We start from the raw sequence: 23,103 nt of genomic DNA on the forward strand, positions 1-23,103 counted from the left end.
CCGCCCCGCCCCGCGGAGCGGCCGCCAGTAGTGGGAGCCGCGCACTGAGAGGCGGGGACTGCGCTCAGCGAAACAGCAGCGCTGGGGCCGAGAGTGGGGCCGAGGTCCGAGAGCAGGTGACGCCAAGAGCTGAGTGGGACTCTTGAGCTCACGGTTCAGCACCTACCAGGGCGTTCCCTAAATTACCTCGCCTTCGCCTGTCTCTGGGAACCAGAGGTAAGCTTTGGGCTTTCGAGGCGCAGTTCTAGCTAGACCTCCGTTCTGGGAGGTGGGAAAGGGGCTTGACCCTGGGAGCTCAGATAGGCAGTATGGGGACAGTTCCACCAGGGGTCGGTGCCTAGAAATGGTGAGGGAGGCACCTCAGGAGCTGGGAGAGAAGGAGTGTGCACTCTTCTCCCCTCTCTGGCACCCAGCGGCGCGCCTGCTGGCCGAGAAGGAAGCGAGAAGTCTGTCCTCCCTGTCCTGTCCCCCGCGACTTGCGGTCAGGGTGGGGGTCCGCAGGCTCCGAGTCCCCAGCGGCGCCAGCCAGGGCGGGGGCAAAGTTTGCCTTTCCGCGTCCAGCCGGTTCTTTCGCTTCCGCAGCCCCGCAGGTGCCGCCTGTCCTCGTCTTCCCGCTGCAGCCGCCCCACCATGGACTCCCCGGTCCAGATCTTCCGCGGGGATCCGGGCCCTACCTGCGCCCCGAGCGCCTGCCTGCCCCCCAACAGCAGCGCCTGGTTTCCCGGCTGGGCCGAGCTCGACAGCAACGGCAGCGCCGGCTCGGAGGACGCGCAGCTGGAGCCCGCGCACATCTCCCCGGCCATCCCGGTCATCATCACGGCGGTCTACTCCGTGGTGTTCGTTGTGGGTTTGGTGGGCAACTCGCTGGTGATGTTCGTGATCATCCGGTGAGCGCGGGGTCGGCGCGGCGCGGGGGGCTGGGCAGGGCAGGGAGTGAGGGTCGAGCCCCGCCGCTGTAGCGGCGGTGGGGGCAGCTAGCCAGGCGGTGGGAACTCTGTTCTGTGAAGGATGCTGGAAGTGCTACAGGGTGGCCTCCTAGAAGAGGTGAAGGATTTTCTGGGAGTTTTTGGTGGAGTGCTGAGAGGTTCACACAGGCGAATCCGAGCGGCCAGGGGCATCTGGAAGATTTCAGAGTGACCCCCCCGACTCCACCCTAGGGCCCAGCGTTTCTGCTGAAAACTCTTTGCGCAGGGCAAGGTGCCAGAGTGCTGACAACAGGGTCAGGGTCTCCTGGTAAAGGAGTTAATCCGTTTGCCTGGTTACCTGCGCCAGTTCGTAGCACTTTGTTATGCCCTTCGCAAATATTTCTTGAGATAAATTTCAAGCCCACCCAATGCACTGAAGATAATTCCTCATTTCCTGTGACTCCTCAGACTGGTGTTTTGGCTTATGAAACAAAAGCTGATATATGATCTAGCGTTGTTGATATGCATATATGAGCCTTTTTAGTACCAAATGTCATCCCATTTGTTAGGAATATCAGTAAATAATATTTATCTTCTAAAGCATGGCCTGTGGCGATTTTCAAAAACTGCTTTGCTGTTTTTTTTTTCCACCATGAGAAATTGAAGGTTTTATTTTGTTATTTTTTTGTGTGTGTGGAAATTTCTTTAGGTCAATTTCCAATAATAAGTATCCCAATATCCACGTATATGCTAATTTTCTGGTAAGCAAAGTGATTCTGACTTTAAGAAAGGAAAACAAGAAAAGAAAAACCTAACTTTGTTCTGCACTCTTCTTGAGATAGATGTGTTTCCTTTTCTGGAAGCGCTAGAGTTTTGGCAACACACCTGTGAGAGGGAGTAGGACACTTGTGTTCCTTTGAGAAGTCTTTGTGAAATAAGGGTGGGGTGCAAGTCACCCTGGCTAGGGACTCTGAAAGGATGAATAACTGATTTTTTAAGCTTGATTTTAGTTTTGAAACAGGCCTTTTGTTTATTATGAACTTTAGCAACCATATCATGAATGATAGCATAAATCTTTCCCTTGGAATATTATCATAATAAAAAGACTGCTTTATCTTTTGTTTTTTGTTTTGTTTTGTTTGCTTGAGAATGTCAGGTCTTTTATTCCTATGTATGCTCTGACATTAAAAACCATCATTTAAGTCTCCAAACACTTATTATAAAGCTCATCTCACCAACAACTAGTGTTTATAGCTTGGTGCTCTTGGTTTTCATAATTGCCTATTGCATTTCGCAGGAATTCTATCCATGATGAGCAAAGGAGGGAATATTTTACAAGTAAATTGTTTGTCCAAGTAATTAGTAATCTCAGGGCTGGCCTCCACTAAAAAGACAATTAGACAAAAGAAAAGACAACTGCATTCTAAATTTTAATTAAAATTTTTAGGAGATCTTTGGTACAGAAGCCATTTTTTTTTTTGGTGGTAGGGTAATAGAAACATTGTTACACAAAAGAAAGCTCTAAGAAAAAAAATTAGCTCTGTTTCTACCCATATCGTATTTGGGTGCTCAAGTAAAACAGATACATATTATCGTTATTTGAATGAGCGCCTGAAGTCTCCAGTTTGAAAAGAGCTTTGTAGTTGCTCTACAACCTTTTGCAGACTAGGATTAAAAAGAATGAAGAATCCTAAAATAACATTTAGATGTTATGTGCAAATATAACTCCGCGAGGAACATTTGACATGGAAGAAGGAAAAAAAATCCTGTAGATTAGCTAGGACTTTTAATGGATAGATTTCCCAAAGATATCCAACACTAAAGTGTGTTATAAGGGGATAAGTTCAGCTAAAAATATAAAAGGAGTTGTATAGTTCACATACCTCGTTCTCCATTCTCCCACACCATTCTGAATACTTAAAGGTTACATTTGATGATAAATGAAAAGCGAAGAGTTCTACTGCCATCCTGGAGTGCCAACCTACTGAAATCTAGCTAGTTCACTTATGGCTAGGGCACATACATCTCAAGTTCTTCACAAGTAAAAGGTTAATGTCTAGTGAACCTAGTTCACTTAAGTCTATAGCTAAGAGGGAAAAGGAGTATTTAGCATTATTTCATAATGATAGCTGGTTCAAGGATTGAAAAATAAAACCTTTGAAGAAGAATTGATGTACTTGGGTTTATTTATCTTAGAAAATGAAGAGACTGAAGTTGGAGAGAGGGTGGCATAAAGTGGCTTGCGTTGTGATCATCAGGCTTGAGTGCAAACCAGGGTGTGGAGACCCTGCAGCCCTTGTAACTGAAGAGACTGAGTAGCTGTGCTTGAAAGATGGAAGATACTATTTTAAAATATTTTACATGGGAAAGGCTCCTAGCATAGTTCAGTCTCATAGAAAATAATTGTAGAAATGGAACTTAGATGGTCAGAGTGTGGGCAGGCGCAGATCTAGACTGTTCAGCTGAGACCTGGGGAGGCAGAGCTGTGGAAAAAGATTTGGCTACTTTTAGACCTGCCTTACAAATAGTTTTTCCCACCTCGGGTCCCTGGAGTGCTGCCTCATATCTTCTGATTTAAAGTTTCAAGAGTTCTCATCATTTAGTGTGTACCAACTGACATAATCCCTTGATAATTAGGGCACATTAACTTTCACTGGGGAGACCTTAAAATGTAAATGTTCCAGCCTCCTCACTCAGCAGGCTTTGGAGTTTGTGGTTGTTGGGCATGAACATGGGTGTGACCCTCAGGATTCTTTTTTTTTTTTTTTTTTGAGACACAGTCTGGCTCTGTTGCCCAGGCTGGAGTGCAGTGGTGTGATCTCAGCTCACTGCAACCTCTGCCCCCCAGGCTCAAGCGATTCTCTCACCTCAGCCTCCCAAGTAGCGAGGATTACAAGCAGGCACCACCATGCCCGGTTAATTTTTGGTAGAGATGGGGTTTCACCATGTTGTGCAGGCTGGTCTCAAACTCCTGACCTCAAGTGATCTGCCGGCCTTGGCCTCCCAAAGTGCTGGGATTACAGGTGTGAGCCACTACACTCGGCTGACCATCAGGATTCTAATCCTGTGGTCTCATGACTTCCTCCTGTGCAGGATTCCCCCGTGCAGTCTTCATTTTTTATTAATTAATGAACACCATGACACCCATACCCCTCTGCCCTGCCAGAGGCAGCCCTACCTCTGACATCGTAAACAGCCAGAGGCAGCCCTACCTCTGACATCGTAAACATCCATTCTCCCACTCTTACCACAACTTCATACATGTTCGACTCTCTCCTCCCTTAAAGAAGGTGACTGACATTTAATGAACACTTAATATGTGTCAAGCAGGCAAAGCTACCTTCTTCATATGAATTATTTAATCTTTGCAACTATAGGTATATCATTACCATACCCACTTAATAGATGAGGAAACTAAAGCACAAAAGATTGAAATAAACTAAGGTCACACCTGGGTAACTCATGGGGCCAAAATGATCCCAGCGGCCTGACCATAGATCCTGTGCTCTTATCCATTCTGCTCCTCATTTCCCACCATACCACTCCTGCAAACGTTTGGATTCTTTCTTTCCAGGAGGTTCTACATTTTCTCCCAGACTATCTCTTTTTCTCTTTCCCATCCTAGACTCCATGAGCTATCACTTAAAGCTCTGTCTCAACAACACAATCAAGTGTCCTGCCTTCCTGTACTTCTGCCAGTGTCTTCCACTAAAGCCTTAACTCTTGATCAAGCCAGTAACCTACCTTCCTTATTCCTATACCCAGCTAGTTGGATGCTGTTGGATAAAATCAATTTTATCTTTGTCAAGACAAAGTCACCACCTTCAAGTATATCTGACCCTAATTCTCCTTAGACATTTTTCTGTGCCCCTCTTGTATTTTCCAGAAAGAGCCAATTCCTTCTTTCATTTCCCATTTTAAAAAATGAATTCAAATCTACACTTATTCCGAAACCCTCCACCTGATCATATTCTCTTCATTGTCACATTCTTTACTCTCTTTATCATATTCCCTTCATGAGTGGTCTTACCCAGTAGTTCACCAAGACACTGGAGTGCAGCCCTCAGGAACACTGCTTCTCTACATATGCACACTGGCAGCCACCCTCCCTGCATTCTGTTTTGTCTCACAGGAATTTTCTCCTTCCTTCTATCCAGGGCTGATTCCTGCTCCTGGGTTTTGAAGCTTGTTGCCTTCTGGGGTCTTTACCATGTAAGCTATCTCCTTTCTACTGTGTCTGCAATCTCTCCCTCTTCACCTGCTCTTCAGCACATGAACATACCCAAGAGTCTGTCATCTTACAAATATAATCAACAAGCCACTGTCCACCAACCCTCTATTTTCCTCATTTCCTTAGCTAATGTCCTTTCATCCTCCTGCCTGTCATGGGTAGGCAAGCTTCTTGGAGGAGTAATCCCTCCTCTTTGTTTCCTTTTCTTCCACCCGGTCCTCTGCCCTGAGCATTTGAGCTCCCCCCATATTCCTTCACCAAAGCCCTGGTGTGTGTTTTAGATGCTCCTTTTAGGTCACTTTCACTTGGCTCGTGTGGAGGGTCTGGCATGCTTGGGCGACCTTAGGTCCTCACTTTCTCGAATAGCACCCTCTTCTTGGCTTCCCCCACATCCTCTGGCATTCTCCTTGCCCCCCTGCACAGAATGCCCTTCCTCTGATATTTCCTAAATGCTCATATTCTCCAGAGCCTTCTCAGCCCTCTTCTGTCCTCACTTTGCACATTCTCTGTATTAGTCATGGATCAGCCGAAGAAGCAGGACCAGTAGGGGATGTCCATGTTAAGAAATTTCTCACAAAAAAGTGGCATAGCTGACTGTGGGACTGGGTAAGATAGGAAGTCAGGAGAGACAAGCTGCTGCTCTCCAGGCAGAATTTCTTCTTCCTCAGGGAGCTTCGGCTCCGCTTTTAAGGTTTTCACTGATTGGATCAGGCCGCATTTTCAGATTACCTAGGATGATCTCCCTTGCTTAAAGTCAATGATTATGGACTCTAATCACACCTACAAAACACCTTTGCAGCAGCACTGAGATGAGTATTTGAAAACCTGGGGACTATAGCCCAGCCAAGGTGACTCATCAAACTGACCATCACACTCCCTTTCAATGGTTTCACCCATTCTTGTGGCCATAACTGTCAGGTACATTCTGACAAATCCTAAATCTAATTCTCTCTCTCTCTCCCAGTTATCCATTCTTTTCTGCAGACTCAGCTGGCCTCCTTCCTTCTAAATGGCTCAGTGTGATGATCTCCCAGGCACCTCAGGTTTCTAGAGCCTCCATTAGTTTGCTGAGGCTGCCATAACAAAGCACCACAGACTGGGTGGGTTAAGCAACCCCTGTTGTTGATTGTCTCACAGTTCTGGAGGCCAGAAGCCTGAGATCAAGGTGTCTGCAGGGCTTTCCCTGAGGCCCGAGGCCTCTCTCCTCGGCCTGTAGATGCTGCCTTCTCCCTGTAAGTTCACATAGCCTTTGCCCTACACATCTGTGTCCTAATCTCTTCTTATGAGGACACCAGTCATATCAGACTGGGGCCCACCTATATGGTCTCATTTACCTTAATTATCTCTTTAAAGCTCCTGTTTCCAAATGCAGTCAGCCCTCATTCTATAGCTGGGAATTCTGCATTCATGGATTCAACCAACCATGGCTGAAAAATGTTGTTTTTTTAAATTGCATCTGTACTGAAGATGTACAGACTTTCTTTCTTGTCATTATTCCATAAACAATAGAGTATAACAACTATTTACATAACCTTTGCATTGTAGTAGGTATTATAAGTAATCTTGAGGATCTGCATAAGTTACATGCAAACACCACCTCATTTTATGTCAGGGACTGGAGCATCCATGGATTTTGGATCCGATGGGGGGTCCTGGAACCAATCCCCCAAGGATACCAAGGCAGGACTGTACAGTCACATTCTGAAGTACTGGGGCTTAGGACTTCAACATAGGAATTTTGGGAGGTCATGGTTCAGCTCAGAACACTGCCCAACCTCTTTCTGTTCTCCTTAACAGGACACTCTGTCAAGCTTCAGTTTTCACAACAATTATGTATATGTTCTCTTTTTGTTTATTTTTGTAAATTAATTGTAAGGATAAACAAGAAAAATTTGTTAAGAAAAAATAGGAGGAATCAGACAATTCTTTGATCCTTGGTCTTAAGTTTAGACTATTCCTTTTCTCATTAGTTGTAATTAATTTGTTGCTATCAGAATACAGACCTATAGGGTTCTATCTCTCATGAACCATCCTCTGGGAGACCTTTGCTTCCCTACAGTTCAGCCTCAGCAGTATTGAAACCTCCCCAAAGGGGGAGCTTTGTAAGGGGCCTAGAAGAAAACAAAACTGCAAAGGTACTATGGAAATGGTTACATTTCCTGACCTCAAATTTCTGCACCAAAGGAAGCCAACTCACCCAAACTTGCTAGGCATAGAGCTTGGTCCTTATAAAAATACTCATCTTCTTGCTTATAAATAGAGGGATACAGTGTTTCTTCCCCCCAATCCACTGAACAGAAGTCCCAGGCTTCCTCTGCTGGGATCGTCTTAGGTTATGTGCCATTTACTGACTCATTCAAGTCACCCCTGAGCCAGTCTGGGCCTCATGGTTGTTCTTTTCTCAGCCTCACCAAAACTATGTGGCTGTCTTGGAACTAGAGAAGTGTGGGACGGAATGGGGTGACAGTGTCTGGCACAATGCCTGCCTCTTCTCTCCCAAGTTTCTTCTTCTCCCTCCTTGAAGTACCTGTTGTAATCACTTTAGTTGTGTGTACATACATGTTCCACATTCTCACAAGTGTCAACATAGCCTACCTTAGATAATATCACCAAATCACACGTACAGAGGCATTAAAAAAAAGCAGAGGTACAGTATGGTACCTGTATAATTCACCAACGGCTGTTCCCTACAGGACACCAGTTTTATTTTAGGCTTTGGTTAATATAGTATGTTCTAATTTTTCTTGAAACTGTCTTTAATTTCTTGATCCTGTCTTTAAACAGTTTAATACAAATGTAGCAAAAAATAACTTCAGAAATTATTTTCAAGAGACTATCTTTCATTTCTCAAAGTAATTTGTATACATTTGACAACCTTTTGAAAGAGAGAATTGCAACTGCTCACATGGATTAGCTAAATTATTTTCTCCCCTGTGGGATGTGTGATCACAGATGGAGGCCAAAGCCTCGTGGCACTGTTTTTCAGGGATCAGAGACTATACAACTGCAGAGAGAGAGACAGAGAGAGCAAGAATGCGAGAAACCAGTTGGGTGATCAGGTGTAGAGCTCCTAAACTTTAATAGACTCCAGGCAAAACTGTAGCCTTCAAAATCATTTCTTGATTTGTTGATTTTACATGTTTTCTGATGCCTGTCTTAGAGTTAGTTTCAGAAGGAATTTGCTTCTCACTGGTACAGAATAGCTCCTCTCCATGACTCATTCAGCTGCATCTCATCAGCAGCAATATTTTCATGTGGCCGTGCAGTTGGCACCTCCCTTCATTCCCGATTAACTTGGGTGCACTTAATTGTCGTGGCCCCAGGAGTCTCTGTGTTCAGCTAAAGACCTCAAATTGTGTGGCTGCAGGACGGTTGCCTTTTGAAGGTTTAGCTTATGTGGTTTCAGTGGTGCAAGTAATACATGCTTAGAATCATATTAACAAGAGATGGTTTCAGAATAACATTTATTTATTCCTCAACAGAAAGATCAGCAGTCGTCCCTTTTTTTCCCTTTCTTTGGAGGGGATGCAGGTTTATGTATTTGATAAGGAAGACTTATATATGAAGAATAGATTTTAGGAGGGGGATAATACTGTAAATGGCTTGTTTAACACTTGCCTTCTCCATTGGCCAAGCAGATTGGAATTTCAATGGAGGACGACAAAACCATGTGATGAATTCAGAGCTCCCAAAGAACTAGTTTGAAGCTGGGCAGGGAAGCTTGGATTAAGAATGGCTGGAGTTACATGCAGTCAGAGATCAGCTATGACAGGACTAATTTTCAGAGCTCCTGTTGAGCTCACACAAATTCACAACACACCTATGAAATGAAGATGGTTAGAGCTCGTTTACAGTTGAGGAAATCAACTACAGAGGTTTAATGAACTGCGCAAGGGCAGGCAATTGTTAAATGATCAATCCATTATCACAGCCCAATTTGCTTAGCCCTGAATCTTCTCAGCGCCCTCTGCCTGACTGGGTTGCTTCCTGTCCAGTGGATGACTGGCGTCATGGGGAGAGGGCAGCACAGGAGGGCCATCATCCCCCTCTCCATGTGCCCACACTCTGTGGCTTGCTCAGACTTAGGTCAGCTTTCTGTATAAAAATAGGAAAACTAATTTTAAGTATCCATATACTGCTAGGCATCCAGGTAGTTGTGCCCTAGGAAAGTGCACACCAGTCATTAGCGAGGTGCTGTTTTCTTATAGGTGCTATTGGGCGTGAGAAGTGCTCACCCTGCACGTACCCCTGAATGCACTAGAACATTCCTTCTGGGGGTCCAGAGGCTCATGATTCCCCAGCTGGGACAACTGAGAGGAGGAGCTTAGCAGCTCCCGAGGGCACTGGCTATTCCCGTGGAATCATCATTCCCCGTTACCCTTCCTTCCTTGCTTGCTACCACCCTGCATGGGCAGCCTGCCCCTGCACGGGGCTGTGCATCCGGAGTCCTGATCGCATGTGGCTGCCTGCTGTTCTTTTGATGGCTTTGCACTTTGCATGCAGGAGAGTGATTCTGGAGAGCTGCAAGGGCCTGGCTCCTATGTGACTATGACTCCGTCAGAATACTACAGACTGAGGGATATCAAAGTCAGATCCTTTGAGAAGCAGTGAATTTAATTTCCTTATCTTTCCTTTCCATTTTTCTTTTTCCTTGCTTTCTCTTTTTCCTTTTTTTTCTCTTTCCCTTTTCTTTTCTTTTCTTTTACCTTTCTTTTTAAGCAGACAAACAAACATGGAGTCTGTCTCTGTTGCCCAGGCTGGGGTGCAGTGGAGCGGTCAAGCCATCCTCCTGCCTCTGCCTCCTTCCTTTTTTTTCTAAAATTAATAAACTACTGACCCTTTAGAAAAAAAAAAAACCTTACAATTTCAATAGTAAATAACCCAGAAGAGCGTATAGCAGTTAATTTCATTGAGGTGAACAGAAACTAACTGAAAAATTTAATGAAACACTCTATGTTTTTAAGTAAGTTCCACTGAGAAGTGATATCAGCATGGTCATCAATCTTCATTTTATTTTTATTTTTTAAACAGACTTTCAAAAAAGCAGTTTTAGCTTCACAGAAAAATGGAAGGGAAGTTACAGTCCCCGTGTACCTGATGCCCCCACACATGCACAGTCTCTATTCTCACATTCCCCCAGAGTGGGGCATTTGTGGTACTGATGAGCCTGCATTTACACATCATCACCCAGAGGCCATACTTTACATCAGGGTTCATTATCTTCCCCCCAAGATTTGGTGAGGCATAATTGACAAATAAAAATTACATATATTAAACATGTACAACATGGTAATTTGCTACACATTAATTTGTGATTACCACAGATTACACAGCCATTACCACACACAGTTATCATTTTGTGTGTGTATGGTGTGTGTTGTGGGGGTGAGTACTCTTAAGATCTACTCAATCAGCAAATTTCAAGATAAGCAATACAGTATTGTTGATGCTAGCCCCTGTTGTACATCGGATCCCCTGAATTTTTTCATCTTGTACTGAAGCTTTGTATTCTTTGACCAGCACTCTCCATTTCCCCCACTGTTTGTGATCATTTTGCACATAAAATCTAGAATGCCATGCATCTGGAAGACACGCCCAGGAAAATGCTTGTTGGCAATACAGAGAAAAGAGCTCCCAAACTCATCTCTCATCATGCTCATCTTCCATCATTTGTGAAAAAGGACTGCATTTTCCCTGCTGCTGCAGAGCTTTCCTCCCAATGAGTTTGGTGTCCTGAGCATCTTTGCATTCCAAAGGCACCTCTAGTGTTGTAAGAGAGCTTCCAGCTTCCTGTGGGTCAGTGGCATTTGATCACACTCGTGTTTTCACCAAACAGCATTTGTTCAGGTGCATTCTATGGACCTTTAGGTTTTTGCTGTATTAAAGTAATCTATTTAGGAAATCACCAGGGCTTTTTTTTTTGTTTTTTTTGTTTCCTGTTTCTTTTTTATTATATTGGAGCTGAAGTTTGAATTCCCACTGTCTCACTAGTTTATGGTTTCAGGCAAGTCACTTACCCTCTTTTAACTCAGTTTTCCCACCCCCAAAAATGGGCCTATGGAAAAATTCCAGAATGTACATGACATTGTTTTGTCCATTGAGGAGTAGTATTTAATGTATTATTACAGTGTTTCTGCCTGGACCTTGCCCTGTTTCTCATGCTAAATGTTTTCTACCCTCATGATGCATACTTGACCGTCCTCACAGAATGTTTTTTAATCTTGAACTGCAGGAAGTGGCAGTATTTACGTCTCTGATAAAATACCTGATTTTTAAAGAAACCTTGGAATAAGACAAGCCTGAATTCCTTTACTTATTACATGTAGATTCCAAGAACTGAAAAGCAAGAGAGTATTTTTAAGACGTTTTCTCAACCTTTTTTTCTTCAGAAGAAAGTGGGGGGCAGTGGTATCTTATGGGATTGTGATATGGCATATTAGGGCTGTGGTAGGTAATGAATAATAACAGTAACAACAGCAGGAGCAGTCATGTGACATGGAAGGCTGCCGTTCACTAAGCAATTATCAAGTACCAGTCTGGCGCTAAGTAATTTTATGCATGTCTCATTTAATCATTATGACAACTTCACCAGATAATATGAAATTCCCCAAACAGTGTCTGTCACATAATGTCATCAATAAATGTTAAAGTGATTTTTTTCCTTCTGGTTTTCAGGGCCCTCTGTGGCCTGACACTACTGTTCCATCCCAGGCAGCCACCTGTGACTCCTCAGCAGGATCCCTGAACCAGGAAATCCATTTCCTCATTGACTCTGAATGAGACACTAGCCAGAAAACTTCTCTCTCTGTCCAAATCTTTTTCAAAGCTCAAGATCCCGCTAAGTTTTCTCTTCAAAATATGTCCTGATTTCCTCACTACACAGCAATCTTTCCCTTCCATGTATTCCTATAGTTCACATTAGAATCTGGTCTCAGTTTAAAAGATCCTCAGAGCCAGGGTCTGTATACTGAGTTTTTCAGTCATCCTCAAAGTCTAGTATATTGCTACTTATGGCGTAGGGATTTAAAAACGTGTTAAAAGAAATGAAAGGGTAAAAACAGGGGAGGGGCCATGCACATAACTGGAGAGGGAAGAGAGGGTGCATGCGTTACCATGGGGGACAAGTGCAAGGGAAGACCCAGAATAACTGAAATCAGTGCAACTGAAAGTGTGTTGGTTTGAAAGGTATATGGTAATCAGTCATCAAGATTAAAGGCATATTATACTATTGTCATGAAGGTAAAAAGGACTTCCTGATTAAAGAAGCATCACTGAAATTTAAAAAACAGAAAACAAACCTAGGCAATGCACCTCAACAGCAAAGCATGCTAATAATCCAATAATTACCTCTTCTACCTCCTGCGTATTGTCTGTGCATGGAAAGGACAGAAAGTCCTGAGGGTGCTGTGTTGCAGGGTCAGCTCCGCCTTCTCAAGTGCCACCTTTCTAGCATGGTGAGTGTCACGTCTTCCCAGAAACCCTGCCTGGTAACATTGGTTCCTGACATCTCAGCTGATAACTTTGTTCCCCTCACCATCACACAAGCACCAGTGGCTGCCAGTTTTGAAGCCATCCCTCATTTCTCTGTAAAGAGAAGTACACTAGGATGGTCTTGAGTTAAGGTGTCATTGGGGAGCATTTCTAAGTCTCTGGAACACCCTCCGCCCTGTTGCCTGGCCACCATAGCCTTCCCAGTGCTCACAACTCAAGTTCCCTAGGTAAGCCCTCTTTCCCGGCCTGCCCCTCATGTCCCATTCCATGCACCGTACTGTTGTTTTCAGGTCTGTTATGTTGTCAGTTTAGCGAGGACAGCCCACGGACTTTGCTCTTTTCATACCATATGTTCCTGCGGTGTGTATGCTCAAAAGTGCAGCCATGAGCTGCCACCCCACTTCCAGCTCCTCCACACAAGCCAGAACTTCCCACCCAGATGGTGCCATTTTGCTTGAAATGCTTGTGAATTTTTGTAAAGCAGTGTGGGTGAAATGGAAAATAATTTCATATCATAGCGTAATGAGAAAGCTTGCTTGTTTTTTCAGTGGTGGACATACAATGAATGAAAAGACCGGCTAATTCTGTTGCGGTGAGATACAAACAATACCCCGGGGCTCAACCAGACTGCCTCTGAGTGTCACAGCCTAGCTTTATATTCACGTTCACAGAGTAGTCCAGTGTAGTACACAGAAGACTATCTATAAATATTCATTGAAGTCATAGTTTATTCATTACTTTTAATTATACTCTATGAGTTCTCCCCTTCTAGTGTTACAGGTTTATAAGCATGTGTCTTCCAGAAACCTGGAAGAGGGGCCCTGCCTTGCCATCCCTTGCAGATCCTCCCACTGAGGTCCTGCCTCTGCTGACACCAAACAAATCACTTAACTTACCTGAGCCTAACTTTCTTCAGCTATATGAGGGAAAACACATAAGTCTCTCAGGGAAACTAGAAGGGCACTAGTTTTGAGAATCAAGCAAGATATGTGGAAGTCAAAATACTGGACTTTGCAAATTACAAAGTGCTGGGAAGATGTAAGAATACACGAATTGGGATCAAACCCCCAGGTTTAAATTTCTGCTGTGCCTTTTATAGTTATATAGCTTTGAGAATTTTAAAGAAAATCCTGTGATTCTTAGTCACTTCATCTATAGAATACCAATACCTACCACGTAAAGTGACTGTGAGGACGAAATGAGACAAAGCTTGCGGAACGCCTGGCAGAGGGCCTGACGCCGGGCACCTCAGAAATGTGGTCAGTGTGATTATTGCCTGTGCTCATCTGTCTGAGATCTGAAGATGGGGTTTGAATTCTTTACATGTACAAGTCTTATGCAGTTTCATACATCTATTGGCTATAAATATTTTGAAAAACTAAAATGAAGCTATTACTCTACATTATGTGACTACTTAAAGATGCACATTACATTTCATGGTAATTTATGTATCATTCCATTCATGTTCTTTGTGTCAGGTCCTGGGGCTCATTTTTATTCTCACCTTTTATATTTAAGCTGAATTGGGTAAATATGACCATGGATGTTACCTAGAAACTATAGTCTTTTCTGCTTCCTGTGGTAACTGGTAGCTTCCACCCACATAAGGAGGGAGGTGGGAGTTGGGGAACGTGACATAGATTAGACATGCTGTCTGGTTCAGGTGCATTCATTCATTACCCCTGGAACTCTGTGACATAAATATTATAGCTTCCATTTTACAATTGGAAAACTGAGGCTCAGGGTGGTTAAGGACCCTCTAAAGTAACTTGTTAGTTTGAAAATTAAGGACTAGCACCCAGGTCTGCCTAAGTTTATAGCAAAAAGAATGCCACTCTGGCTTCATGAAGAAAGAGGGGGAATATCAGGGTCACAAAATACAAGAGCAGGAGTCCGATTCCTGCTGGAATCCTTGCTAGTATCGGGGGTTTTGGGGTGGGAGGAGTTGAAAGAGTAGAAGGTAGGTTTGTAAGATGCATTTTTTTTCAAACATAAAACCATATTTTTAAGAAAATATCTGAATAGATAGCATTTAAATCTTTCTCATTAGAAACATGTGGCTCCTTCTCAGTAACTGTCCTTGCTTGGCTATCTCTGCTTTTGCAAAGCCTGTGCTATGAGACCTTGGCCATCCATGTTTAGTCACTTTCTAAAACTTATAGGTCATTTAATAGTGCCTGAATAGAAAGTATGAAGACAAAACACATTTTTAAATAAACTCCTCGCTTTCCAGATTAAATCACTCTTTAGTAAGCAGAACATCCAAATGGAAACCAACAGATACCAACTCTAGTACCCGTCTTCACAATGCCTTCCCAGCTGACCCCAAACACAGCCACTTCCTAATGAGTAGAGATGGGAGGTGGGGAGGAAAGACAGCAGATACTGAGGCTGGAGTGTGATTGTGTGCGTCAGGCCATCTACTGCCCTTGTCTTATGTACTGTGAGTTAGGTTTTATGATTCTTATTTAGCAGGAACTGAAACTCAGATAAGTCATTCTCTGAGTTCAGACTCAGGACTGTCTGAGTTCACATGAGACCACACTGCCTCCAAGAGGAGCCAGGGCTGTTCTGTTCTATCACGAAATGTTCAGAGCTGTTTCTCATGTGGAAATTCATCTATCAAATGGAGCACACTTGCATTGTGACAAGGTCTTCAAATCTGAGGCTGTAGAAAGTAATCAACATATGGATTTTCCCAACATATTTCAGCTCTTGGCTTTTGAAAACCTGATGGTATATGGTTTGGAACTTTTATTTAATACTCTATGGATATTTGACGAAGCATTCTCTAAGCAAAACAACCCTCTGAATTCAGTCTTAGTTGAAAATGAAGTTGTCCTAAACATCATGTTGTGATATAAAGAATAACTCAGGCATAAAAGCAATCTTTCTTACCTACCTTGAAAATTACTCTTCCCTCAATTGGAAGATGAGACATATTACGTGCTTAGAAAATATCTCAAGGAGTAAAGAAAGAATTATTTCTCTCCTACTGTACCATGCTATGCTTAGTGCTATGACACGTGTAAGAGCAGGATTCAACCCGCTTTATTTATATAATATATTTAAAATGACAAATTAATGGTGCACTGGAGAACAAAAATCAGCAAACCTAATTGTGTTTCAGTGATTGCAACTGAACATATATCAAAATGAAAACCATTTTGTAGTTTCAAATGACATCATAATTATAATGATTGATTTCTCAAAATAACTCTGAGGAAAAAAATGTTTTAAACAAGGCAAAGAAAATGAATATAGTGTTTGAAAAATGCTCAAAGCCAAGCGACTCTGGGCAGGATTAAGATGAATTGTCAGCCACAAAATAAAGACCTGTATTATATGCAATGCTAGATCTATATGTCTATTCATCTATCTCTGCTATCTTCCGTATCTTCTTTATTTAAATGTTTTAAAGCAGTAGAATAAACAATAAAGTCGGAGATCTTTGTCCATTTTTCCTATCAATGTCTAGAACAGTCCTTTTACATGTTAGACCCTCAATGAATATAAGAATAATTGAATGGGCCGGGCGCGGTGGCTCAAGCCTGTAATCCCAGCACTTTGGGAGGCCGAGACGGGTGGATCACAAGGTCAGGAGATCGAGACCATCCTGGCTAACAAAAATACAAAAAACTAGCCGGGCGAGGTGGCGGGCGCCTGTAGTCCCAGCTACTCGGGAGGCTGAGGCAGGACAATGGCATAAACCCGGGAGGCAGAGCTTGCAGTGAGCTGAGATCCGGCCACTGCACTCCAGCCTGGGCAACAGAGCGAGACTCCGTATCAAAAAAAAAAAAAAAAGAATAATTGAATGAGGAAGCAAAATCAGTAATCCAAGGGCTATCACAAACACATTCACCTTATGGGTTTGACTTGAAAATGGAGGGAAATGCTATTGTTTCTTTTCTTTTAGATACACAAAGATGAAGACAGCAACCAACATTTATATATTTAACCTGGCTTTGGCAGATGCTTTAGTTACTACAACCATGCCCTTCCAGAGTACGGTCTACTTGATGAATTCCTGGCCTTTTGGGGATGTGCTGTGCAAGATAGTAATTTCCATTGATTACTACAACATGTTCACCAGCATCTTCACCTTGACCATGATGAGTGTGGACCGCTACATTGCCGTGTGCCACCCCGTGAAGGCTTTGGACTTCCGCACGCCCTTGAAGGCAAAGATCATCAATATCTGCATCTGGCTGCTGTCGTCATCTGTTGGCATCTCCGCAATAGTCCTTGGAGGCACCAAAGTCAGGGAAGGTAAGAACAGTCATTTTCATTCCATTCATAAAAATGTAGCTTCAAATTACAGAGACTTTTAATTTGAGAGTGAGTAGGCCGTATATCTAGTAGAAATTGATGCCAAAAGATGATGGAAATGTAGTGCCTAAATCCATGGAAGATGAGAAATAGAACAATTTTGTGTCCTTTTCCACCTGTAAACACAGAATGCAATCATGACATTGCCAGAAGAGAGATGCCTGACCTGTCTCCTCTTCTGGCAATGCCTAGTAGAAAGTGGAGGGGTGAGGATGAGGTAAGAAACCACAGGCATGTGGAATTTTAAAGTACAACCTGGCAATTCTAGGATGTACCTTCTCACTCCTTTTTTTTTTTCTCTTTAACAAGGGATATAAATTATTGGCGACATATGTTCATTCTTTCCTCTTTTATTCCTAAAGGATAACCTCCAAATCACTATTTTAACAGCTTTGACTGTAGGCCATTCAAAATCAAGTTAACAGATGGATGATAGTTACAGATGAGCAGAACCACTTGATTTTGAACATATCAGGTTTTACTGCATGCAAACCAGCCTATATATATATACATTTTTTTTTTTTTTTTTGAGACGAGGCCTCACTCTGTCACCAGGCTAGAGTACAGTGGCACGATCTTGCCTCACTGCAACCTCTGCCTCCCGAGTTCAACCAATTCTCCTGCCTCAGCCTCCCGAGTAGCTGGGACTACAGGCACACGCCACCATGCCCAGCTAATTTTTTTTTTTTAGTAGAGACAGTGTTTCACCGTGTTGGCCAGGATGGTCTCAATCTCTTGACCTCGTGATCTGCCTGCCTTGGCCTCCCAAAGTGCGGGGATTACAGGCGTGAGCCACTGTGCCCGCCCCCACGTTGATGTTTTTCCTGTATTTCTAGGACAGTAGTTCTTACTCTTGGCTGCACATTGGAATCACCTGGGTACTTTAGAAAACACTGCTGCCTGCGTCTCACCCCTGAAGGGTCTGATTTAATTAACCTGGGGTACAGTCTGGGTGTCAAGATTTTTGAGCTCTCCCCAGGTGACTCCGACCTGCAACCAAGGTAAGAGGTACTGTTCTAAAACAGTTTTGCTTTACTAGCAAAATATAAAGGTATGGAAAGCATCTTTGTTGCTCATAGAAATTCATGATGGGGAGGTGAGCAGAATAGTCACTCTGGGCCTTACTCATGCTGTTTAATGTTCCAGCAGGTATGTAAATGCTCCAGTTTATTAGGGGGTTCATAATACCTGTGATAGCAGATAACTGAGTGTGTATAGTGAGGACTTTCCAGGTCATAGTGAAAGGGCAAGATGCTAAAATCATAGCTTGTCTTGCATGATACATGGTTTGTTTGTGTTTAGACTTTATTTAGGTTTCAGTTGATAGTTTTAGGTTCATAGCAAAACTGAGCAGAAAGCACAGAGAGCTTCCATTTACCTCCATTTACCCCACACAGGCACATCCTCCCCCACAGAGCGGTGCATTTATTACAGCTGCTGAACCCACACTGACATGTTCTCACCCAGGGCCTGGAGTTTACAGGAGGGCTCACTCTCCAGGTTATGCGTCCTATGGGTTTGGACAAATGTATAATGACTGTATTCATTGTTTTTTAATGAAGCTGATCTTTTCCCTCTGAAACTGCAAAATGAATTTCTAGCATAGCCACAGCAGGTGTCAAGCTATACCACTAGGCAAATTTTAAGAAATGCCCAACTTTCTTTATTGTATCTGCATTTTAAAATATGATTAATCATACATAGGATTTTGTTTCTTCATGCCTACAGCGAATAGAAATAAAGTGCAAGAAACTCTTTTGAGGCAAAGCTTCCACTTTGTGAACGTAAAATGTTGACTCTAATATTTTCCATACAGTAGTATATGTGTGTGTATTATGTGAGGATTTATAGTCTGCTCTTACTTTTATTATAGTAGCTAAGACTTATTATAATCACTGTAAGCAGAAACAGTTATTCTTAACAAAATGAATACCCACAAGAAAAGCTTTAGTTTAGCTATTAGAACTAACTCTATAATTATGACAACCATGAGATGCTGGAACAGGAGCCAGCAGAAGCCGCAGCCCTCTGATATTAATATATAAGGAAACGAAAGTCTGCTTGTTGAACTGAGGCAGTTGTATGGATACTTCAACCTGAAAATGCCCCCTTTGTCCTGAAACAGAACATTTAATAAAAATGGCATGCTTGGACAGGAATTTCTTTTTAAAAAAATGCTTAGTTTTTATGGATTCATAATAGTTGTACATATTTAGGGGGTACCAGTGCTATTTTGATATAAGCATACAATGTGTAATGATCAAATTAGGGTAATTGGGATATTCATCACCTCAAGTATTTATCATTTGTTTGTGTTAGGAACATTCCAATTTCACTCTTTTAGTTATTTTGAAATATATAATAAATTATTGTTAACTGTAGTCACCCTCTTGTGCTACTGAACATGATCCTTTTTCTTCTAAGTGTATTTCTTATGCATTAACCAACCCTGTATATCCCCCTCCCCATGACTCTTCCCAACCTGTGGTCACCACTAGAGATTCTACTCTCCATCTCTGTAAGTTCAGGGTGTTTTTTTAACCTCCCAAATATGATGCTTGATGACATGTGATATTTGTCTTTCTGTACCTGGCTTGATCCCCTTAGCATAACGTGAAGTGCACTGGAATTCTTGATGATTGCATCAGCACTCTCTTTACGCTACAAATTCAGCTTCATTGACATTTCTGGAGGATATTTCCAACTCTGTAATGGAACGTTTGTTTCCTAAAGTCTTGTAAAGTAGCTGTTGTTGATTATTTCACCCAGTCATCTAATACTTAACATCTCCCACTACATTCAAGACAGTTTGTTTGGGAGGAAGCTGAGCCTCGGAGTTAAAGGTCTATCCAAATTAAGCAGCAGCCCTGTGTGGCTTCTGCTTAGCTTAGCTTAGCCAGTGACTTTTCCATAATAACTGCTGTAATTAGGACACACTTTTGAGGGTTTGTTATTCATGTGGTATGTATTTGTTTGTTCATTTATTTAAAAATTTATTCTCTTTATGCACCACACGTTCCAAGTACTACCCTAGGTGTCAGGGATTCAATGTTGATTAAGGCAGGCTAGGTTTTTCCACCAAGGCAGTTCACGTTCTGGATGGAGAGAAAAACATTAGGAAGGTAATACACAATTACAGATCAGACAAGCTTCTGTCTAGGAAATTGGGTGAGTATAATATGTAGACAAAGTATAAGTTACCGGGGAGAGGACCATTTAAGAGACAGATCTCCATCTAAACATCTCTGAAGTGACATATAAGCTGAGGTCAGCCACAAGAAAGAGCTAATGCTGGAAACGAAAGCTAAGCAGAAAAAACAAACCAAACCATGGTCCCTACCTCTAAGGAAACTCTTCTACTAGATTCAACAAACAAGTCAAAACCCTGAATAGAATATTTATATTGAACTCAGATTTTTTTTCATGTGTCACTCATCAAAAGTTGTTTAATGGGTATCTTATATTCTATGATAATAGTAGTGATTTAAAAATAATTTACCATAAACACTAAAGCAAAAGTTAATAGTCTTCATGGTACTATTACTTTGGACAATGACTTTTTAAAAAATCAAAAATGACAAATTTCTCTGGAAGTGTTCATTTACTACTCCAAGGTTTGATCTGGTATTTCATTGATACATGAAGGTCTCTAAGATAGTTATCTTTATTAATTGTCCAAAATGATTACATCCTTTTTATTTTAAAGTATATGTAATTAAAATTCTAGTAAGATGGGATATTCTATTATCCCAATCTATTACGATTGTATTAAAATGTTTTAGAAAACATTAATAAAGCTGTTTTGCTATTTAAAAAATATTCATGTGCAATTTTTGAAGAAGATTTTTCCAATGTCAGGAGAAAATATTTTCATTATAGTAGTCATACTCACAGTGTTGCTCATGACTACCTTGTCTGTGAGGAAGGACCAGGGCAAAGAGAGCTCTGCTCTGTGCTCGCTGACTGCTTGGGGCAGGGGTTGGAAATGTGGGCTGACTGGTGTTTGGGGAAAGGCGAGCCCTTGGGGGTCCCATAAAAATAGTTTAGAAGGTGTCCATTCTGAGTCCCTGGTCTTCTTAATATTAAGGCTACTCCAAAGAGAATACTACCCAGCAAAGAGAAGCAGAGCAAATAAAGCAATTTTCTAAGTAATCACATACAAAATGTTTGTTTTATCTGAGTTACATAATAATGTTGGTAAAAATGAAAATAAATGTGCCTGATTTACTCAGAATTCCCTTAATGATGATGATGCTTCTCCCCCACCTCCTCCAAAGGTTTTACTTGTGTTTCAGTAATGCCCTTAATCACGAGTGTCATTGGTTCCATTAAATCACAACACCTGAGTCATATTTAAACAAATTTCATATCAATTTTTGTTGACCCACAAAATGATTTCCTGTAAACTAGTTAATGTTTTTCAAACAAGTTGGCTTTTGTTAAATTCAGTGGCTAGATTTGAAATATTTAGTCATTTATTACAAATACACATTAGCTTTTTTATTGCCAGAGCCTTAGGTCTGGTAGAAGTGTTAATGAAAGGAAATAGAAATAAGTACTCATGCTATACATTAACTCTTTACCTCTTCTGCAAGCCATCAGTGTCAAATCAACTTCTGCAGCTAGATGAGCAAGATTGTCAGCGAATCTTAATTCTACAGTATTGTGTTTGTTACTAGTAAACAGTGACTATCATCATTGTTCTATGCACAAAGATTAAGATGGTTAATAAAATACAGAATTCATTAGTAATTTGGTGATCTACTTCAGGTAATGTCATCTTACCATAATGGGACCATTGCAATAAAAGGTATTAAAATTCACATTTAAAACATTTTGCAGCCATGGTAATAACAATAACAGGTTTCTGTGTTGTGTTTTTTATTGCCCTCCTCCAGACGTGGATGTCATCGAGTGTTCCTTGCAGTTCCCAGATGATGACTACTCCTGGTGGGACCTCTTCATGAAGATCTGCGTCTTCGTCTTTGCTTTTGTGATCCCTGTCCTCATCATCATTGTCTGCTACACCCTGATGATCCTGCGTCTCAAGAGCGTCCGGCTCCTTTCTGGCTCCCGAGAGAAAGATCGCAACCTGCGTAGGATCACCAGACTGGTCCTGGTGGTGGTGGCGGTCTTCATCGTCTGCTGGACCCCCATTCACATATTCATCCTGGTGGAGGCTCTGGGGAGCACCTCCCACAGCACGGCTGCTCTCTCCAGCTATTACTTCTGCATCGCCTTAGGCTATACCAACAGTAGCCTGAATCCCATTCTCTACGCCTTTCTTGATGAAAACTTTAAGCGGTGTTTCCGGGACTTCTGCTTTCCACTGAAGATGAGGATGGAGCGGCAGAGCACTAGCAGAGTCCGAAATACAGTTCAGGATCCTGCTTACCTGAGGGACGTCGATGGGATCAATAAACCAGTATGACTAGTCGTGGAGATGTCTTCGTACAGTTCTTCAGGAAGAGAGGAGTTCAATGATCTGGGTTTAACTCAGATCACTACTGCGGTCTGACACGAAAAGATAGAATTTTAAATAAACTTTTAGAGATCTCATGGTCTGAAGTCATCAGATGCAGACCACGTTCGTGATCAGTGGAAACATCAAGGATGAAAGGTCCACGCAACACTTGCACCTCTTCTCTAGGGCACAGAAGTGAGGCAGACCCTCAGTTCCTCTGATGAACGAGGGAACAGGTCTTTTCCTTCTGGTTTCCTAGATAAGGTTCAGCACCCGTCTGCTGTGGCCTTCCTATGAAATGTAGTTTCAAAGCTCGGTTTAAGAAAAAAGGAAAAGAAAAAACATTGCTTTCAGAGCTCAGTGGGTATCCAATCCAGATGTTTAACAATGACAGCAACGACCTCTAAGGGAATGAGAACTATTTCCAGGGTTCATGCCCAGCCCACTGTATGCTGTGTGGACACGCATTTCATGTGGCTGTGTGGTGAGAATTCCAGCTTATGTATGGCTTGGACCCACATCTGAGGAATCTGATGTTCACTTATACCAGAACATTATCTTACTATTTATGAAATTATTTAAACATTCAAAAGGTTGTTTTTAACATGGTTTAACTTCTCGAAAACTGCAGTTTTTTTTCTTAGCATGCTATTCAGGTAGACAGTCTTATAATAAAGCATGTC

At 42.2% G+C, this 23,103-nt stretch overlaps 1 protein-coding gene across 1 annotated transcript; it reads left to right on the forward strand.

The window, feature by feature from the left end:
• OPRK1 (opioid receptor, kappa 1) lies at positions 1-22,734 on the forward strand. The gene is made up of 4 exons (XM_011937598.1): positions 1-216; positions 583-887; positions 16,544-16,896; positions 21,855-22,734. The coding sequence occupies exons 2-4, from the start codon at positions 631-633 to the stop codon at positions 22,385-22,387; spliced, it is 1,143 nt and encodes a 380-aa protein (XP_011792988.1). The 5' UTR covers positions 1-216; positions 583-630; the 3' UTR covers positions 22,388-22,734.
• Positions 22,735-23,103: the final 369 nt, after the last annotated feature.

This window comes from Colobus angolensis, unplaced genomic scaffold (assembly GCF_000951035.1).
Source record: "Colobus angolensis palliatus isolate OR3802 unplaced genomic scaffold, Cang.pa_1.0 Scaffold166, whole genome shotgun sequence".
NCBI classification, from domain to species: Eukaryota; Metazoa; Chordata; class Mammalia; order Primates; family Cercopithecidae; genus Colobus; species Colobus angolensis.